The sequence below is a fragment of the Saccostrea echinata genome, unplaced genomic scaffold (genome assembly GCF_033153115.1).
Source record: "Saccostrea echinata isolate AGI-Se365-2 ecotype Australia unplaced genomic scaffold, CSIRO_AGI_Sech_v1 ptg000009l, whole genome shotgun sequence".
Classification (NCBI taxonomy): Eukaryota; Metazoa; Mollusca; class Bivalvia; order Ostreida; family Ostreidae; genus Saccostrea; species Saccostrea echinata.
Genome location: NW_026889758.1, coordinates 12,569,743 through 12,590,577, shown reverse-complemented (window position 1 = coordinate 12,590,577; position 20,835 = coordinate 12,569,743). Strand labels below are relative to the sequence as shown.

At 33.0% G+C, this 20,835-nt stretch overlaps 1 protein-coding gene and 1 pseudogene across 1 annotated transcript; one reads left to right on the top strand and one right to left on the bottom strand.

The window, feature by feature from the left end:
* Nucleotides 1–242: 242 nt before the first annotated feature.
* On the top strand, nt 243–20,781 carry LOC133183320 (probable 4-coumarate--CoA ligase 1). Its single transcript, XM_061318279.1, has 12 exons — nt 243–337; nt 13,437–13,697; nt 14,292–14,499; nt 14,940–15,058; nt 16,384–16,586; nt 16,911–17,079; nt 17,262–17,430; nt 17,553–17,650; nt 17,811–17,952; nt 18,051–18,136; nt 20,029–20,194; nt 20,347–20,781. The coding sequence occupies exons 2-12, from the start codon at nt 13,437–13,439 to the stop codon at nt 20,466–20,468; spliced, it is 1,743 nt and encodes a 580-aa protein (XP_061174263.1). The 5' UTR covers nt 243–337; the 3' UTR covers nt 20,469–20,781.
* On the bottom strand, nt 1,197–6,780 carry LOC133182451 (uncharacterized; annotated as a pseudogene).
* Nucleotides 20,782–20,835: the final 54 nt, after the last annotated feature.

Below are 20,835 nucleotides of genomic sequence, written 5' to 3'. Positions count from 1 at the left end.
CATAGTTAATTTGAGCAACCTGCAGTCATTAATATCAAACTAAACCATCAAAAGGACGCGCCCATTGTACTTAATTGTAGGTGTGTGTGTGGGTGAAACCCTATTTAACTCGACATATAGACCTGCATTCCACATAGTGCAAAGTCCAACCTCCAGATATTTAAAATATAACTTTACTTAGAATGCGAAGACGATTTCTCCCATGGGAGCCCCACGATACATGTAAACATTGAGCTGTATACATACCATCGTGATCGAAGTGAAAGGAGAGATATTTAAATAATACTGTGTCCTAACTTTTCCTGGAAACTTGTGCATTAAAGAAAAGGATCCGAAGGTATGATTTTCTTTAATTTGCACAATTTCCTTTGTTACTCGGTTAATCCTTCTCAATTCTCCTTGCAGGTTTTGTGTTACAATATATCTAGGTCAGCGTGGCGTTAATGTATATCGTAAATGTTTTGAGAAGAACGAAGATATGCTGTAAATATGTACAGTAAACTGTAATGCTGGTCTTGGATGGTTGTATTAATTGTGCATTTCTGGGGCCCGTTTTACAAAAGAACTTACGACTACGACCAAGAATTCATTCTGCTTATAACTTTCTAATTTGCAATAAATTGAAAATGGTTTCAATCTGTTAAAAAGGAATGTAGAAAAATACTTTTACGACAGCAATTTTAAACAGAATCATTAATTTTGCAAAATTTTACAACCAACTTAAGAGGGCTGGGTGGTTGTGGCCATTTTCAGACTATATTGATCTCCTTTAGAAGAAGAGCTCCATATAAAGATATACAAAAATGATCAAATTTTAAAACTAAAATGTATGAAATTTTTGTGTGCCAAATGATAGTTAACAGCTTAAGATATCATATCTAAAAAATTAAGTTATATCTGATGGTTAATTTGTTGACCCCCAGCCTCCTTAAGTTTTTGGTCTTAGTCGTTAGTTCTTCTGTAAAACGGGCCCCTGATCTCGATCTTTAACGACCACCCTGAATTCTGTACACATATATCTGCACAATTGTGTATAGAAGTTCACTTTTTAAACGACAAAGTGACAAACATATCGTCGCTTCAAGCAAAGCTGAAATGCATTAATTAATAGAAATACAAATATTTATTGGCACAAACACAATTACAATGATTGGCATAGGCCCATTGAACATCATTAGATAATGTTTACAAAATTTTTATGCAGTATTAACTAATTGACTTATATGTTCAAAACAATCTCTAGTAAAATTCACAGTAACTTTTAAGACTTTATGTATATCACTGTTTACATATAATTGTAACTTGTATCTTTCATTGTAAAGATTAATGCTTTTCTTTGTTATATTATAAATATTTCTGAGGTCTGTGTTTCTTAGCTTAGAATAAGATTTATAGTAAAATAAAAATGAATTTCATCCTCAATCACATCAGTATTGCAAGCATTACAACATCTTTCATTTCTTGGTGTGCAAATATATCTATACCACTTTCTATTGCAAGTTTATGTGCAAGTTTATGTGCACTTAACCTAATTCTACTAAGAGAGGATCTCTCAGATTTTTTTTCTGAGTAAATCAACATATGGACTTCTTTTTCTTGAGTATGATTTTTTATAGTTTTTCTGAACCAAATATTTTTGATGTTTGCTCTGGAGTGCACTGGTCAATGATTCTCTGTTTTATGCTGGATAAAAGTTGTTGAATGGAACATTTATATTTTGCAATGTTTGAAAATCCCAGATTATCTAGAATAGAAAATAATTTCTTAGTCCAAGAATTGCAATTATTTGTGGATTGGTAAAGTTTAAAAGCCAAAGAATCAGAAGTTTTCAGGTGATTCCAATATTTAATACTCAAGAATGAAATTTTAGACCAAAGTGGTAGTCTTTTAAGTTCTGCTATACAACCAGCATTGGACGTTTTGCAGTGCATTCCAAGGATTTTAAGTGAAATTTTTTCAGTATGTTACGGTGAAAAATACGACTTTTCGGACTTAATATAAATTACTGTGAAAATTAACTTTTCGGACTTCGTGTAAATTGTTATAAAAACTTTTCGTATATTTTGGCAAATGTGATAAATTTTATAAATTCTACATATCTTTAATCCTACCTGAGGCACAGTCAGAGGTGGACACTTAATCCTTTAATTGACTTCTGTTTATATTTATTGACACTTAATCTTTCATCTACTTTAATTCTATTATATACATGCCGCTAAAATGTCATCATTCGCTCAATAATTGTTTAATACTTGATTTCTTAATACTTATTGTTAATCCTTTTTATTTTGTTCTATCATTGTTCAATATGTATGTTTTGTTGTGAAAATTTATAGTCAGTTGGAATCAGACCTTCGGTGCTGATACATCCCAAACTCATGTAGTTTAGTTTAAGAAGTATTTTATTCATGATATACATAAATGTATATACAATGAATATGGATTGAACAGCAGGCAAAATGGCCTATATAAGTTCTCTCCATTAAAGATCAAGGTACAAATCATGAAATGTTACAATAATATATATCATAACTTTTGCAAAGACATGTATTTTAGACTAATTTTTAAGGAGGATACAATGTACAAAATTGAAAAAAGAGGGGAATTGAACAATAAGGTGGAATAATGAAAGGAAAGAGAGAGAGAGAGAAAAAAAAAGAGGGTGGGGATAACGGAAAAGGGGAAGAGGCTCAGAGCCATATATGTATATGTACTTTCAGTGTACATGCTGCACATTAATGCTTATTACATTTTCACATTCTAAAATCTTTTAGTATTTTTTATAAAATTATGAACTTGATCAAATAATAACAAATTTTCTTTAAGAGATAGACAATCATAACCAGACAATACAATATTGATATCTCTTGGTATGTCATGATCAATCATATATGTGATCAAAGAGTTCCTGGCAAGATCATAACATGGGCATTGAAAGAAAAAATGAACAGAATCTTCAAAAGAATAACCACATTTTAAGCATTTAGGTGAACCAACTAAGTTATGATTAAACAAATCTGCATTAAGATTACTTGACAAGTTTCTCAACTGACAGTGGAATATATTTAATTTCCTTTGTCCGTAACTGTATAATTTTGATTTTATTTTATCATCAAGATTTTTATTTTGAATACTTTGTTTGAATTTAGCTACACTTGTTGCAGATTTCGTGCTATCTGGCAAATCATTCCATAACTTAATTGTAGATGGTAAAAAACTATTATAATATGCAACTGTTCTAGTGATTGGTATGTGATACAAATTACTATTGCGTAAAGCATAATTGTGTGAAACAGGTAGACACTGTTTAACCATATCATGCAAATATTCAGGTGTATAATTATTAAGTATTTTGTACATAAGTGTAAGCTTGTGTTTAGTTCTTCTTTCACTCAGTGTTTCCCATCCTAATTCTGTATATAAATTTTGTTTCGAAGAATTGCGCCTTAGTCCAGTAATGATACGCCCAGCCTCTACTTGTACACTTTCTAATAGATTACTCTGCTCCTGTGTACAATTATCCCACACTACATTACCATATTCTAAAATAGGTCTAATGAATGCAATATAAATTTTAATAAGGGAATCCCTGTTTAGTTTATATTTGAGTGTGCGAAGAACATTTAAACGTTGGCATGCTTTGTCATATATTTTGGAGATATGTTCGGACCAACCGCCATTGGATTGCATTATAAGTCCAAGGTGACAATGACTTTGTTTCTGTTCTATGTAGTTATGTGTGTGACCAAATGAAATTTGTGGATGTGATTTATTTGACCGTGTAAAATTAACATTTACAGTTTTATTAGGGTTAAAATCCACCATCCATTGTCTGGACCATTGTTTAATTTTTTCCAAGTCATCTATTAAAGAGATGGTAGGGGCTAATGTATCAGAGTCTACAATAACAAACAAAGAAGTATCATCTGCAAATAACCTAATTTGATTTTCTAAATTTACAGTTATGTCATTGATATATACTAAGAAGAGAAATGGTCCTAATACAGAGCCTTGTGGAACACCTGCATTTATACTTTCTCTAACTGAGGAGTACCCTTCTAATAAAACTTTTTGTTCACGATCAGTAAGATAATTTTCAATCCAGTCCAATAAATTTCCTGCGATACCATTTTGCTTAAGCTTATATAATAATCCCTTATGCCAGACCCTGTCAAATGCCTTTGATATATCACAGAATACAAATCTTACATCTTTACCCTGGTCTAAACTGCTTATAATAGTATTGTATATCTCTAGAAGTTGATTTACAGTGGAGTCTCCAGGTTGGAATCCAGACTGATTTTTAGATAGAAGATTATGCTCTAGCATATAGTTGTAAAGATATTTAAATATAATTTTTTCCATAATCTTGCAAAGAATGCTTGTTAAAGCAATTGGCCTGTAGTTTCCTGGCTCTTCAGGACTCCCTTTATTTTTATAGACTGGTGTAATATTTGAGAGTTTCCATATATGAGGAAGCTGTTTATTGGTTAATGATGCATTAAACAATTTTGCTAAGGGTGCAGTAATTGAAGGAATTATATTTTTTAGTATATGTGGAGAAATTTCATCAGGTCCAGGGGGTTTAGATGGGTTGATATTTTTTAATTGATCCTCCACATCTTGGGGTGTGATATGAATTGTGTTTATTGAATATGGTGGACCTGGCCCTTGTGGAGGTAATTGGGGTTCTGTGCTAACATCAATATGTGATATTTCTGCAAAGTGTTTATTGAGTATATTAGCTTTATCAATAGGGTGTATAAAAATTCTACCACTGGATTTTATTGGTGGGGGTTTAATATGTTTTTTAGAGAATTTAGTAATAGACTTTACAATTCGCCACCATTTCCCAGGTGGAATTGTTCTATCTAATATTTGTGAAGTAATTTTTTCTTTATAGACCTGTTTTGATTTACGTACCATACTTATTACTTCATTTCTTAAATGACGGTATTTACTCCACTGGTATTCGTTATTATTTTGTTTTGCCTTGTAATGTACTCTATTTCTTTGTCGCATCTTACATCTGATAGCACTTGTCATAAATGGTTTATCTGAAGGTCGAATGGTCACTACTTTTTTGGGTATATTTTTGTCAACATAATAGTTATATACTTTCATAAAGTTGTCATATATGTCATTAATATTATGAGTATTAAATACCTCCCTGTTCCAATCAACATTTGACAAATCTGTGCATAGTTGTGTATAGTTAGCATTTGCATAATTTCTTATGTATCTTTTATATGAATGTTGCTTGAAAGTTTTAAAATGCAGATCAACACCAACTGGACTATGTGTGCTACAAAAAGGTGTTAAGACATTTACAGTTTCTATTCTTTCAACAGCATTGGTGATAATAAGATCAATACATGTACCTTTTGATGTTGAGAAATTTGTTGGTTTTGTAACGACATTTGACAGAGAAAAATTTTTTAACATGTGTTTAAATGCATTGTTACCATCAGCTAACATATCAAAGTTAAAATCACCTAATAAAAATATTGGTATTTCAATATTCAAAGCACTTTCTATGGATAGTGCAAGCTGATTCACAAAATCTGCTTTTGCACTTGGTGGTCTATATATAACACCAACTAAAAATTTATGATTGCCATTTTCAATCTCAACCCATATAATTTCAATATTGGAGGTAAATATATCATCACGTTTCTTAAAACTAAGGTTATTTTTTACATAAAGCATGACACCACCACCGTGCCTGTTACGGTCAAGTCTAACAGGTTCCTGAAATCCATCAAGTTCAATATCGTTATCAGTAATAGAATGATCTAAATGGCTTTCAGTAATGGCAACAATATCATAATCACATAACTCATTATATATAATGTCAATTTTAGGGAGAAGGCTACAAACATTGTTATGTATAATTCTTATATTGGAGTTCAATTTAGGACCTGGATTGGTTTCAATGCCTCCTATAATAAGTAAATAATATATTACAAAATTATAATATAGGGACATACCTTTAAAAATGCCATCCCTTACACATAGTTTTCCGCATGGTTGTGGGAAATAATATAGGTAAATCTCAGTCATTTGTGTCAAAAATGAAATAGGTATGGTCAAGAAATGCCACAACCATTATAAAATTAACAACTTTCACTTTGCGTGCAATAGAACAAACTCATGTAAAAGTTTATTCCATGCTGATTCTATATAAAAGTACTAAAACTATAACGCGTGTTGGCATTATTGGAGGTTTTATGAATCTGGGTTCAACAATAAGAGGAAAACTCAGGGTTGGCCCAGAATTAGAATTTGATGGACAAATTCATCGTTTGTGTGTTTGAGGTTTTATGAATCTGGTTTCAACAATAAGAGGAAAACTCACGGTTTGCCCAGAATTAGAATTTGACGGACAATTCATACCGTAAAAAATATTTGAATATATCTTTGAATGAGAATTCCACTCCCCATATTTCACTACAACTGGAAGTACAATAGAATCAAAAAGTTTTCCTAAAAGCTTACACATGTTACATGGGTTATCAAAACCAATAATTCTTTTCATTTTAAAACATGCTTTTCTAGCTTTTTCAGTAAGCACAGCTGTTGCTAAATTAAACCTCCTATTACATTTCATCATAATACATAAATAGCAATATATTTTGATACAATTTGTATTGTATTACCATTCAAACAAAATTCATTCTCTTGAGGATTGCCATTTGAGTTAAATATCATAACTTCAGATTTATCTACAATGACTTGCAGTTTCCAATTTGAACAATAATTACTGAGAATATCAAGGCTGGTTTGTAAACTATTCTCTTTAGAGAAGTGGACAGGCTTTCGCCTGGATGTAGGTGAAAGCCTGTCCACTTCTCTAAAGAGAATAGTTTGTGAACATCTTCTGCTTTCAGAAAAGATTACAATATCATCAGCATATAACGGACAATTTACATGAATATTGTTTACTTGCACAGGATCGCATTTTCCATTTTTCAAGTCACTGACAATACCATCAATAAATACATTAAAGAGCATGGGGCTAATTAATAGAATATTGACAGGTCATATCGGCTATATATATCAAATATAACGTCCCAGGAATCCTTTCTCTTCAAGCGAGAGGAAAGGAAAATATCCATGCCATACTACCCCCACCCCGATACAACGTACGTCGTGCCTGCTAAAGTATTCTCTATGAGAAGTTGACGGCGGCTCATTATTACTAGAAGCCAACAAACTAGTCTACATTCATGTATTATTAGCAGGTTGGTTTGTCTTATATCTTTAAATACATCAGTGGAAGGCTGCATTTGCAGTGAAATTAAAATGGTTATTAGATAAAATAGCTCTTGGATTTACAGCATGGATCGAAAAACTGATCCTGAAAATTTGATATAATATACGCAGGCTCGGATCCAGGAATTTTTTTCCAAAGGGGGTTGGAATGGTTCCGCCGCTCTAGTCCAAAAAAAAATCCAACTCGGAAATTTGTTGACAAGCAAAACCTCCTTTCCCAAGGGCCGCTATTCTCCACTTCTTATGCTTTATACTCTTCCAACCAACTTAACAGAGGTTGTGTTTTCTATAGGGGAGGCCCAAGGTCATTTTTAATTACTCTATAACACATTGCACTTTTCATTCTGTATGTAACATGGTTGTATGCTACGAAAGCCTATTAGGATCAATCAGTGGAGAAAAAAAAATTAAAAAGCGTTACAACGCCATTTGAAAAGGCGTAATAACGCGAAAAAAATGGCGTTATTACGCCTTTCCAAAAGGCGTTATTACGTTTTTTCAAAAGGCGTTATTTCGCCTTTCCAAAAGGTGTTATTTCGCCTTTTATTTTCAATATATGACTAAGTCCACCCCGGGGACCGAAATCTTAACCTCGGGGCATGAATTTCACAAGGAAATATGGGGCTAAAAGGGTGCTGCAGTTCTTAATTTGTTATTTTCCCTAAAGTTGTAGCAGTTTAAAAGAAAATTTTGAAGTAACATAAAACGGTTTTAAATTTTTTGCTCATTATACCCATGCAAATAGTTTGCCTACTTTTTTCCAAGAGAGAAAAATATTTTCAAATTTGACATGAATTTTTAATACATGGCCAGCAAAGTCCCAAGCTGCATCTGCCTATATCCTGAATTTTTACAAGTAGAGTGTTGACTCCTCTTAATACGCATGCAAACAGTTGTCTGCGATATATACATGAATATAGAAAATACTTTTGAATATTGCAAAAATCAAGACGGCTTTGATTCGATCTTTCATATATTTATTAAAATAAAATAACGCCTTGCCATTTTTGGATATAACGTCTTTTCAAACAGGCCGGTAGTGCGAGTGGGGGGGGGGGGGGGGGCTTCCCCACTCCACTTTTTGGGAGAATAATCTTGCTATAGTTTAAATATAAAAATTCATTTATTGGCCGCTTGGTCCCTGAACATTTTTTTTGCAGTATGGTCAAACTGTGGCAAATTATTGCATTTAAAAAAGTTTTACCGAAAAGTTAGAAAAAGATCCTCCTCGAGTTTAAGCAGTTTAGTTTATTTTTTCCGGGGGGGGGGGGGGGTCTGTCAAAGGCATAATAATAGCTACAAAAGGCATAGTAACGCCTTTTGAAAAGTCGTAATAACGCCTTTTCAATTTTTTTCTCTCCTTAGATTGATCCTAATAGGCTTTCGTAGTATATACCAACATGTCTGGTGAATTAGTAAAATTGAATTATTATGTACATCTTATACCTCAGCAAATTCCAGTGGGCACCCCCCCCCCTTTCTAGATCCACGCATGTTACGAAATTTGTATGAAGTTTGCCTACTTAGTTTTGACGCAATATTTAAAAAATAAGGTATCATGTTTAAACATCTATCGGGATATAAATACGGGTTGGTCACGAGATCAAATTCCATAAAGCCCGAAGGGCTTTATGGTAAATTTGATCTCGTACCAACCCGTATTTATATCCCGATAGATGTTTTAAAATGATACCTTATTACTTATATTTACATTTGTGACTTATTCATATTATTTATTAGCCTGATTATAACCTTTAACGCAGCACAGTTAACGCTGCAGTAAGGAGGCCGGGCCTAATTTGTACGAGAAATGCTTACTATGACATCACACAAAAATATAAGTTCTTCAAATTACCACAGAATGAAATGATTTGCTATTTTAAACTGGTGGATAGCTTTAAACTACATAAATACTAATTATTGCATGCATTTTTGTCGTTGGTTAAACCTCACACAGCAATATATAAACAATTCACTGATCGCAATGCACTTGTCAATGTGACGTCATATCGTAAAAGTTGACGCAGTTTGTATGCAGTGAGAGGCGGATCAAGTTATATTTCATACAATGAAAAATGTATTTTGTAATTAAATAAAATATTATTTGCAGATATATAAGAAGCCTTTAACTTGGATGCGATGTCTATTTTATGATTTTATTCTTATACTTCCCGTACATTCCCTAGTGAAGCGACTCTGTCGTATATTTGTATGCAGATTCATTGAAGGGTAACAGAAGGGTCGTAATAAATTGATAAATTGCAAGGGCATACCCTCAGTGAATTATGACAAGCTTTTACACATAAACTCAGGAAGTATGAAGATATTTGAAAAGTGCTGCGAACCTGTTGAAATCTTGCAAATAAATTAATTATATCTATATATATTTACATTTGTAAATGTTTTCTTTTATATAACACTATTAAAAGCAACGCGTATCTATATCCGTATAAACACTGGTTCCTCGCGTCACAAACGTTCGACGTAATTTCTCAGTGACGTCATAAAGGGTCGACGTACAATCTATGGATCAAATACGTGCCGTTGAGTTTGAAAAATAAAACATTTCACACGATAAAGATTATAATCAGGAAAAAATAAAATATGAATAAGTCATAAATGTAAATATAAGTAATAATGTATTTCTTAATTAAACTTAGATTTTTAACTTGGTTATGCCCTTTCAATATTGGAATTCATAGATGACCTCAATACTTCAGGTAAATTTGCTAAAATCACGTGACTGCCACATCAAGTGACAAGTCTAAATAAGAAATCTAATCATCCTCAACATGTAGTTTTCAACCACATTGCATTTGTCCGATAATAGTAAAGTCCTAAAAAGAATCACCCATCCTTGTAAAGAATGTATTTTCTATCTAAAAAAAATCGCCGATATTTCCATTTGGCACCTTAACTGTACTGCGAACGCGTGAAATGTTTTATTTTTTCAAACCAGAGACATATAATAGATCTATGATATGTCTCTGTTCAAACTCAACGGCACAAGTTTGATCTATTGATTGCGCGTCGACCCTTTATGACGTCACTGAGAAATTACGTCGAACGTTTATGACGCGAGGAAGCCGTGTTTATATGAAGGACACATGTTCACATGACTATGTTTAAGTACGTCATAGTCTCCGTTTATATAAGTGCAAAACGTGTAATTTAAAGCATCAGTTCTTGTACAATTTTTTGACAATTTTTTTAACTTTAATTACAATCTTATATAAAAAAAATAAAAAAAAGTTTTAACATTCTTGTAAACATTAACAAATTATGAAAAAGATTGATCCACTCCTCTGTTTCCCTAAACTGCGCGTCCAACAAGTCAGTGACGTCATACACGATCTGTTAGTACAGCAAGATCATACTCAGTGGACAGAGGGGCGGTATTATTATGTAAAAACAGGTCATAATCATTATATGATGAAATATTTTGAGAAACGGGGAACACAAAAATTATTTTTGCATAGCTGATGACGGAAATCTTATGTAGGTATATCTTATTTCGCTTATTTAGTTTACGTGTGACGTCATAGTTGGTTTTTCCCGTACTCGAGAAATGTAAACATGACAAGTTTTTGTGCTGCTTATGTCGTCTTTAATGATGTCCTGTGAAATATTGAGGTCAGCTTCATCATTCGAAATTTTTACAGTTAATCAATAATTTGAAGGACTTGCATTTCAATGTAAATTTAAAAATATTGAATGATAGGATTTTTTGTAAATTATGTTTTTTGTTGTTTAAGTTGGCTTAAAAAGTTCGTAATTTTCCCTATCCAGATGCAGTGTGATAGATGGAACTTGCCTTTTCGAAATTTAAACCCAATTCATACCCTGAAATATTTTAAAAGATACATGTCCACTTTGATATTTTTTATGTATGCTTAAAAAATCCCATTATGGACAGAGTAATGCGCCCGGAAACATGGAGAATTATAACTCCACTTAGATTCTGTAGGGCATAGTATTTGTCAGTCAATATCTCCAAAATAAGGTAAGAAACCTAATGATATAATTGCTTTAAGATATGTGGGACATACCTAATTAAAAATATACAAAATATGAAAAAAATTGAATGACAAGTATTTTTTCAGCTCAATGTCCTTCTCCTCCTTAATTAAGGAATGTTTTGTGAGAGTTATTGGTGTGTAGATCACATAGACTTGTCACGTAGGCATATTTCATGAAGCGCGCTAGCGCTTCATGAAAAATATGCCTACGTGCAAGTCTGTGATTTACACACCAATAATTCACACTAAACTTAAAAACATTCCTTATATTTACATTTTACAAGTTTAAAGCACCAATAATATACTCAATATTTGAATTTCTTGCTGCCCTATATCGTTACATTTTTATTCACGTCGCTGTAGCCTCATTGTGACGTCACTTTATGGCGAGTTTCACCGTGTATATTTCTACGCGTAAGTATATACAAAAATGACTTTCAAATCAATATCGTAGTTGGCTTAGTAGAAAAACACAACAAATGTAATGCGAGGAACCCGTGTTTATACGGATATAGATACGCGTTGTTTTTATTAGTGTTATTTAGTGAGGAAAACATTTGCAAATGTAAATATTACTGTATACGCATACTATATATATAGTACAGTAACTTATGCCTATTATGACGTCAGATGTTACATCATTGCAAAGTTGCACAGACCGTATTTTGTATTTTCAAAAAGATAACAAATTTTATCGTATATTTACATGGCTATTGGTATCTGGATATATATTTACATCAGAATTTATCCCTCCTTTGTGTTTGGGGAATTACCATACTTAGCATCTCGGAGGAATTTTCACCTTGCACCTTTCTGTAATATCCGCTAATAAGTTAATCAAAGCTTTCAACATGGACCCCTACGTATTTTTTTTTTTATTGTTTAATTGACTTTTGAGCTTTAATACTGTTCGTTATCTCCATATATTTCATTCTACATGTAGACTGAGAAATACATTGCAAAATATACATGTAAGCAACATGCTTTTGATTGCAGAAATTATACTTTATTTTTATTATGAGTTAGGCCATTCCAAGTTTTTTCTCTGTTTAGCGTCCACCCATCATTCAAAAACCTATCTACCTATTCGCAAAAAACACACAAGTCAATAAATTAAACACAGACTTTATAGTCAAAATAATGACGTTATTCAAAGAAGTTGAGTTCAATTATATATTTTTCTCATAGAAATATCTATTCTTTAGCAAAATCAAGGTATTAAATGCTTAAAATATATCTAATATGACATATCGAAGATAGATCACTAGAGAAAATGACAGAATTCAAAGATTTCGACCAGAATAATCACTTTCAGGACTCCTGATTCTGTTTGTTTTTTCTGATATTGGGTGTCAAAACCAAGGCGCACGCGGACGCTAAACATAGAAAAAACTTGGAATGGCCTTAGTATTTTATGGAATAGTAATAACAAGGTTCAGAGAATGTACCTCGAAGGACTCTTAAAAAACTTTATTTTTGAAAGGTGTTTACTGTTTAGGTGATTTTTCCCCCAATGTTTATAATGTAGAAGAAGTAAAATATGATAAAGATTTTCTTGCAATCACATATATGTATTTTATAGGTAAAGTATCATTTATAGAACTTTTAATTAAGTTTACTAAAGCTGGTAAGTCTACTTCTGTACGACACAATATTCAGGTCTACATTGTAATTTGGAACAAGATCCTGTTGATAAGAGGACATAATTATAATTCCTGATATGATTATTATTTCTATTGATAAGTCGTTTTTTAATTACTGTCGGTGTCACAAATTAATTACTCAGAGGTGTTAATCTTTCCTCCAGTTCAGTGTCACTTGGTGTTATTATAAATATGGCGTGTCCTCCTTTGGTAAGGGTTCATCATATATATAAGTATGATAATATTTCATAGTATTTAAAATCAGCCCATTTTTTACAGAATTCGATCTACCACTTTTGTCAGAAACTTTATACAAGTTAGTATAAAATATAAGAAATTGCTGTAGAAATCTGGCCTTACGGTCTCAGGACAATTTTTATTATTGTTAAAAGTATTGATTTTGGAAATAATTGATAACAAAAAATATATATAATTATTTTGTATTTGAAAATTTATAAATGATATTCATATAGATTTCCAAAATGCTTTAATTTTGTAGATGTCCTCGGTGAAAACGATGAAACAAATTGAAAGAGGAACGAGATTACTCCTGAGTAGTCTAAAATCAAACTGTTCTCTACATAATGGATGTCGAACAAAACTGTGTCAGTTTAAGCCAAACAACAGTAGATATTTCAGTTCATCTGCAGTTTTACAAAAAGTATATTCTTCCAATATTGGAGACATTCAGCTAGATCAGAAACCATTGGGGCAGTTCATGTTGGAGAAATTCGAAAAATTCGGCGATCGAGTAGCACTGGTAATTTTTTCTCAGACTTTCCAAATTCGGACAAATAATAATATCCCTTTACATAGGGATATTATGATATGATAGGTCACACCATGCAAATAGTATTGTTTATGAAAGGGGGGAGGGGGTTTGGGGTTCGGAAAAATAATTGACAACTTACATGAAAAATCTTTGACAACCAGAAAAAAAAATTGTACAATCCCGAAAATCCTATTTCGCGTGTGTGTGTTGATAGCATATCAGTACATATGACTAGTAACTAAAGAGGAACGATTTTTATTGACTACACTACAAAAAACTGAGGGATGGGGTCGAACCTACCTTTCAATGAACATTTCATAGCAAATCAACAGTAAAACATTATGTTAAGGTGGGATGGGGGCACCCCCCCCCCCCGATATTATGTGCGTGCACATTATCTACTAGGGTTAATTCAATTTAAATTTTACATCAACTATGAACATAAAATTAATAGTTTTTCTAAAGAAATTTATTCATCACACAACCCAGACAGTTTAATAATTACATTGATTTTATTGATAATATCTTTCCAAACACATCATGCTACATGTATATCATTTAACCATTTAAAATGTTTGTCAGGTGGATTTTCCAACGGACCGAAAATATACGTACAGTCAGCTAAGGGGGTGTATAGTGAAAGTCGCCAGCGCCTTGACAAGGTTGGGATATAAGAAAGGTGACGTCATATCCATCCACAGTGTTAATATTCCAGAATTCACTATCCTACTTCTGGCTGCTGCTTCAGCAGGGATAATTGTTACAACTTCAAACCCAGCATACACAGCAGGTAGGATACATTGATTTACGTAATGTTGATAAATTCGACATCTTGTTTAATAGAGTCAAACCTCGTTATCTCGAACTTAATGGGACCGAGAAAAAACTTTGAGATATCCGAGGACTCGAGATATCTAGGGTAAAATACTTATAGAATAAGGGATTTGGAACTTTCAAATCACTTCGACATATTCATGGCCTTTGAGATATCAGTGTTCGAGGTACCGAAGTTCAACTGTATATTGTATTTTTGTTTATTATTCAACATGTACATGTATACCACGAGTATACCTCCGTATTTAAACGGGTGCTTTTACCTAAAATTTAGATTAAAGTATCTATATAATATCGAGTTCTACAGTCATATTATCAAAATCATACAGGAATTATTACCGGTACATTTAATTTTGTAATACAACTTATTGAATGCTTATTTCTGTTGATTTCCAGGTGAGCTTTCCCGGCAGCTGGTACACGCCAATGCAAAGGCAGTATTTACTATTCCACAGCTTGTCCCAGTCGTCAAGGACGCTATTGAAGGTTCCGATTCCCTGCAATCACTTAAAAACGTACGTATCTGCCTTTATTAAATCACTGAAAACGTACGTATCTACATTCATTAAATAACTTAAAAACGTACGTTGTATGCATCTACATTCATGAAATCAATTAAAAACGTACGTATCTACATTCATGAAATCAATTAAAAACGTACGTATATCTACTTTCATTATTTAAAACGCCTAAGAAGGTATGTACACGTATGTATATCCATTAAATTACTAAAAACAACAACAACAACAAAAAGTTTCTGCATTCATCAAACACTTTGTGGCATAACTGACGTCATAATCAAATGTGCACAAAACAACCGCTCGAATCGTAGAAATTGTGTACCGAAATTGATGACAAAAGCAAACCCGCGACCTACCTTAAAAAGGTATGTCTGCACTTTCACTAAATTACTTAATGATATATATGTACCTGCATTCGATCATTAAAACACTTAAAAGCTATTTATTTATATTCATTGAACCACGTACATGTATGTAACTCCCGTCATTAAATGAAATAAAACATACCTATCTACAAACACACCCACAAATTACTTAAAAACATACGTGTCTGCATTCACCAATTCTTTTAAAAACGCACATTAAATAAAGTAAAAATTGTACATGATGACGTGATTACGTTTTTAAGTGACCAGATAAATAAAGATGTACATTTTTAATAAAAAGTACATGAGAAATGTACGTATAAATGCTAAACATTTAATATTTGATAACTTAAAAATGCACATAATCACTTAAAAACATAAATATCTAACTCTAAATTCATTTATTGCTTTAAGAGAAGTTTTTTTCACCTTTGTTATTCACATGATTATTAATCAATGTAAATAAATGTAATTGGTAGGTAAATAAAAAAAAAAAGAATTATGATACAAGAATTTTAACAGAATATATGAGCTATCAACCAGCACTGAAGCACAAGTGGTTTGTTAGAACATAAAAACTCTACTTAAATGCACACAGTGGTTAGAGTCTATGGTAGATTGGTTAGACACACTGACAGACAGACAGCCCATCTCATGGACACAAAGCATTACCTGATTCTTTGTAATATAGAAGTACTTTCATAATATACAAACAAGTTTCTGAGTTTTGTTGATTTATATTTTTTTCCTCTTGTTTTTGAGTTTCAATTTTATTTTGTGTTGTTATATAATCATTTACCATATGTGGATCCTCTACCAGGTTGTTTTATACTCAGGTGTGTCTTACTGTTTTAATGGAGTAAAAAAGAAACAATAACCTTTGAAAATGATATATATTTCAAGACAGATTGTAAATTTAGTGTGTAATAGTAAATAACCTTTTTGATTTTGCAGAGCATCACCGTGTTTGGGGAGAGTGAGGGATGTAGGCCATTTGCTTCTCTGATGCAAGATGATGGAAAAGCTTTCCTAGAAAATATTGCCATTGATCCCCTGGAGGATGTGTGTGTCCTCCCTTACTCTAGTGGGACCACAGGTCTTCCCAAAGGAGTCATGTTAACCCATAATAATATTGTTGCCAACTTGCAACAGTTCAGGTAAGCCTTAACAATATGAACAGTATTTAATTTATCTGTTCCATACTTTTGTTTTGTACATGATAGAAAGGGGGGGGGGAAGAGATGAAAAAATCATCCCTACTAATGTAGGCACTTATTTTACATTTATATACAATCTTAATCATAAAAAGTTCCAAAAGCACAGTTATTGTAAACACATCAAGATGTAATGCTAATCTAACTGATCATCATATATGGAAAAGAATTCCTCAAGAATCCATTCAATATATTGGTTTATGGCATAAGATGTATTACAAACAACATTTAATTGCAGTTTTTGTAATTGGCATATACATATTGTAGACAAATTCTGAATGTGAGCGAGAATGACACTGCCCTGGGTATTCTACCTTTCTTTCACATTTATGGAATGTGTCCAGTGATGATGGGGGTCCTGGTAGATGGAGGAAAATTAGTGACCTTGCCAAAGTTTGACCCAGAACAGTTTCTCAAGGCTTTAGAGGCACAGAAGGTAGACTTGCCTCTTTTGTGTTTTTTGATTCATTCTGAAAATCCTTTATCTGTAGAACTCTTTTTACTTTTCTTTTTAAAAAATAAATAATAGTTTATGGTGTGCTTGCCTACAATTGTGTAAATAAACATTGGAAAACACAGCAGACTTGATAAATTTATAGTCTTTTTTTCTATATCAAGGTAACACAGCTTCATATCGTACCTCCTATTGTGTTGTTCCTGGGAAAACACCCGATGGTTTCCAAGTTTGACCTTAGTAACCTGAATACTATGACATCAGGAGCAGCACCTTTGGGTGAAGGACTTACAAACGAGGTCATGAAAAGACTTAATGCTGTAATCAGACAAGGTATCTCTATGCTGTTTCTATTCAATCATTTAGTTTCTATACTGTGAATACATCTGCCATCATCTTTTAACAAACACTTTGCATCACTTGTTGCTTCATTGTTTATCCACATGTATTTACAGGGTATGGATTGACGGAGACCAGCCCTGTCACTCATCTTGATGTCATCCCTCCAAACCCAGGGACGATAGGCTGCGTCATCCCAAACACACAATGCAGGGTATCAATATCCCTCATCCTCTTCTTATGAAATCAAATGCAGTATCCACTATTCTTCATTAACTTTTATGTTGCTTTGAAAAAAATGGTGTTAAAATGTAAGCATACTGGAACCAGTGTAGTAAATACTGATATGGAATTTTTTTTCTTTTTTTTTTTAGGTAGTGAATCCAGAAACTGATGAGGATGTGGCAGAAGGAGAGGTGGGAGAAATTTGTGTGAGGGGACCTCAAGTAATGAAGGGGTACCTCAACAACCAGAAAGCCACAGATGACATGATCAAGGATGGCTGGCTACATACAGGTCTATTGTTATCTCATTATATTCCTTCAAAGCAAAACGTTTTGTTTTTGTAATGAATCACAAACTTTTCAATACTTTTTCATCTTTTGAACTCTCAGGAGATATAGGACATTATGTGAAGGAGAAAGGTGTGTTTGTGATAACAGATAGACTCAAGGAACTTATAAAATATAAAGGAAACCAGGTAAGGAGTAATATATGTGTCCTGTTCATGAGTTTGCATTAATATCATTCATCATTAGTTGTCTTTGTTTGACTTGAATTTCAGTAATAGTCGTACAATATTCTATGGTTACAAAGTCAGGAGTATCTTAAGTTTTGAAATTATTCACAACTTGAGCAGTAGTGTTTTAATTTACAAAAACAATAAATGGTAGTTGCACTTTTCTATGCACTTTATGTTTGAGTGCCATGGATAAAGGTCAAATAAAAAATTCTGGCATTTATTTTAGTCAAAATCAAAAAAGAGAGACAACTCCCTTAAAGAATCATCAGTGTTAAATTTAATCCCATAAATACTAAAAATGTTTGTATAATTAAAAAATATATATTAATACTTCAATATTTCTACACAGTAATTATTTTAGATAGTTATTATTTTTGACCTTGAAAAACAAGAGACCCATGGGCCACATCGCTCACCTGAGTAACTTTGGCCATGCTGTTCTTTACCAGATTTCCCCCCTTGTAATACCTATTGTGGCCCCACCCTACCCCCGGGGGTCATGATTTGAACAATTTAGAATCTACACTACCTCAGGATGCTTCCAAATAAGTTTCAGCTTTATTGATCCAGTGGTTCTTGAAAAGACGATTTTTAAAGATTTTTCTTATATAATTCAATGTAAAACTTGGATTCCCTATTGTGTCCCGCCCTACCCCCGGGGGTCATGATTTGAACAATGGATGCTTCCACTTAAGTTTCAGCTTTTCTGGCCCAGTGGTTCTTGAGAAGAAGATTTTAAAAGATTTTTCCTATATATTTCAATGTAAAACTTGGATTCCCTATTTTGGCTCTGCCCTACCCCGATTGGTCATGATTTGAAGAATTTACAATCTACACTACCCCAGGATGTTTCCATATAAGTTTCAGCTTTTCTGACCCAGTGGTTCTTGAGAAGAAGATTTGTAAAGATTTTTCTTATATATTTCAATGTAAAACTTGGATTCCCTATTGTGACCTCGCCCTACCCCCCGGGGTCATGATTTGAACAATTTAGATTCTACACTACCCCAGGATGTTTCCATATAAGTTTCAGCTTTTCTGGCCCAGTGGTTCTTGAGAAGAAGATTTTTAAAGATTTTTCTTATATATTTTTTCAATGTAAAACTTGGATTCCCTATTGTGGCCTCGCCCTATCCCCGGGGTCATGATTTTTACAATTTATAATTTACACTACCCCAGGATGCTTCCATATAAGTTTCAGCTTTTCTGGCCCAGTGGTTCTTGAGAAGAAGATTTTAAAAGATTTTTCTTATATATTTCAATTTAAAACTTGGATTCCCTATTGTGCCCCTGCCCTACCCCCAGGGGTCATGATTTTAACAATTTAGAATCTACACTATCCCAGGATGCTTCCACATAAGTTTCAGCTTTTCTGGCCTAGTGGTTCTTGAGAAGAAGATTTTTTAATGACCCCACCCTATTTTTGTCTTTTCTTGATTATCTCCCCTTTTAAAGGGACTTGGCCCTTTATTTTAACAATTTACACTCCCCTTCACCCAAGGATACTCTGTACCAAGTTTGGTTAAAATTGGCCCAGTGGTTCTTGAGAAGAAGTTGAAAATGAGAAAAGTTTACAGACGGACGGACAGACGGACGGACGACGGACAACGATTGATCAGAAAAGCTCACTTGAGCTTTCAGCTCAGGTGAGCTAAAAACTACAAAGTTGAATCCCCAATTTGACTTCAGAAAATATCACAAATGGCATATTAGACATATTGAATAATCAGGGACATGCAATTATCCTTTAAACAGATACTTAGTGTAAAGATTGGTATGTATATTGTTACAACAACTCTCTTATTTCTGGTGAAGTTGGACAATTTCCAGTGTTTATTTCTTATTTATAGGTGGCCCCAGCAGAACTTGAGGACCTGTTGTTACGACATCCGGCCGTACAAGATGTCGCTGTAATTGGACTTCCAGATGAAGATGGAGGAGAGGTTCCTATGGCTTATGTTGTCAAGAAACCAAACCAAGAGGTGTCAGCTCACGATATTGCTGCCTTTGTTGAAGGTTGGTGCTTTTTTAGCATTTAAAATTTAAGATTCTGTGGACTTGTCAAAAAACTATATTCTTTTAATATTCTTTTAATACTAGTAGCAAGAAATTACTGCCTCATTCTAAGTCTGTTAAGTTTTTTATCACTAGTTTTCTTTTCTCTGTAGGCAATGTTGCACCATACAAAAAACTGCGAGGAGGAGTGGAATTTATCAACGAAATCCCTAAGTCCCCAAGTGGAAAAATTCTAAGGAGGATTCTCAAAGAATCCCTCCCAAAACCATCTTGAGAGGATATTGTGGATTTTAGCATGAAGTTGTGAATCTTAGCATATTGTAAAGTGACATGGTCATTAAACGAGATGTCCCAGCTGTGATAAACATATTTTACTGCAGCATACCCTGGTTTTATATTAATTCATATTTTTTACTTCATTTTTTTTTTAAAGAAAAGATTGATACCAATCTGATTGCACATATAGTTTAGCAATTTTACTTATCATCCTAGAGGATAAATTATGGGAACAATGGTCTTTTTACTTGTTTTGCTAATAAAAAATATACATGTATATATTATGGCCAATATACTGCATTGTTCATCGATATTGTTTTTCTCTTCAATTCATTGAATGTGGACCAAAAGTGAAAGAAAACTTC

Excerpts from the sequence above, each read along its gene's own strand:
- LOC133183320 (XM_061318279.1), top strand. The coding sequence starts at position 13,437 with ATGTCCTCGGTGAAAACGATGAAACAAATTGAAAGAGGAACGAGATTA. Across the intron at positions 18,137-20,028 it reads TAAAATATAAAGGAAACCAG|GTGGCCCCAGCAGAACTTGA; the intron begins GTAAGGAGTAAT and ends TCTTATTTATAG. Across the intron at positions 20,195-20,346 it reads TATTGCTGCCTTTGTTGAAG|GCAATGTTGCACCATACAAA; the intron begins GTTGGTGCTTTT and ends TTTTCTCTGTAG.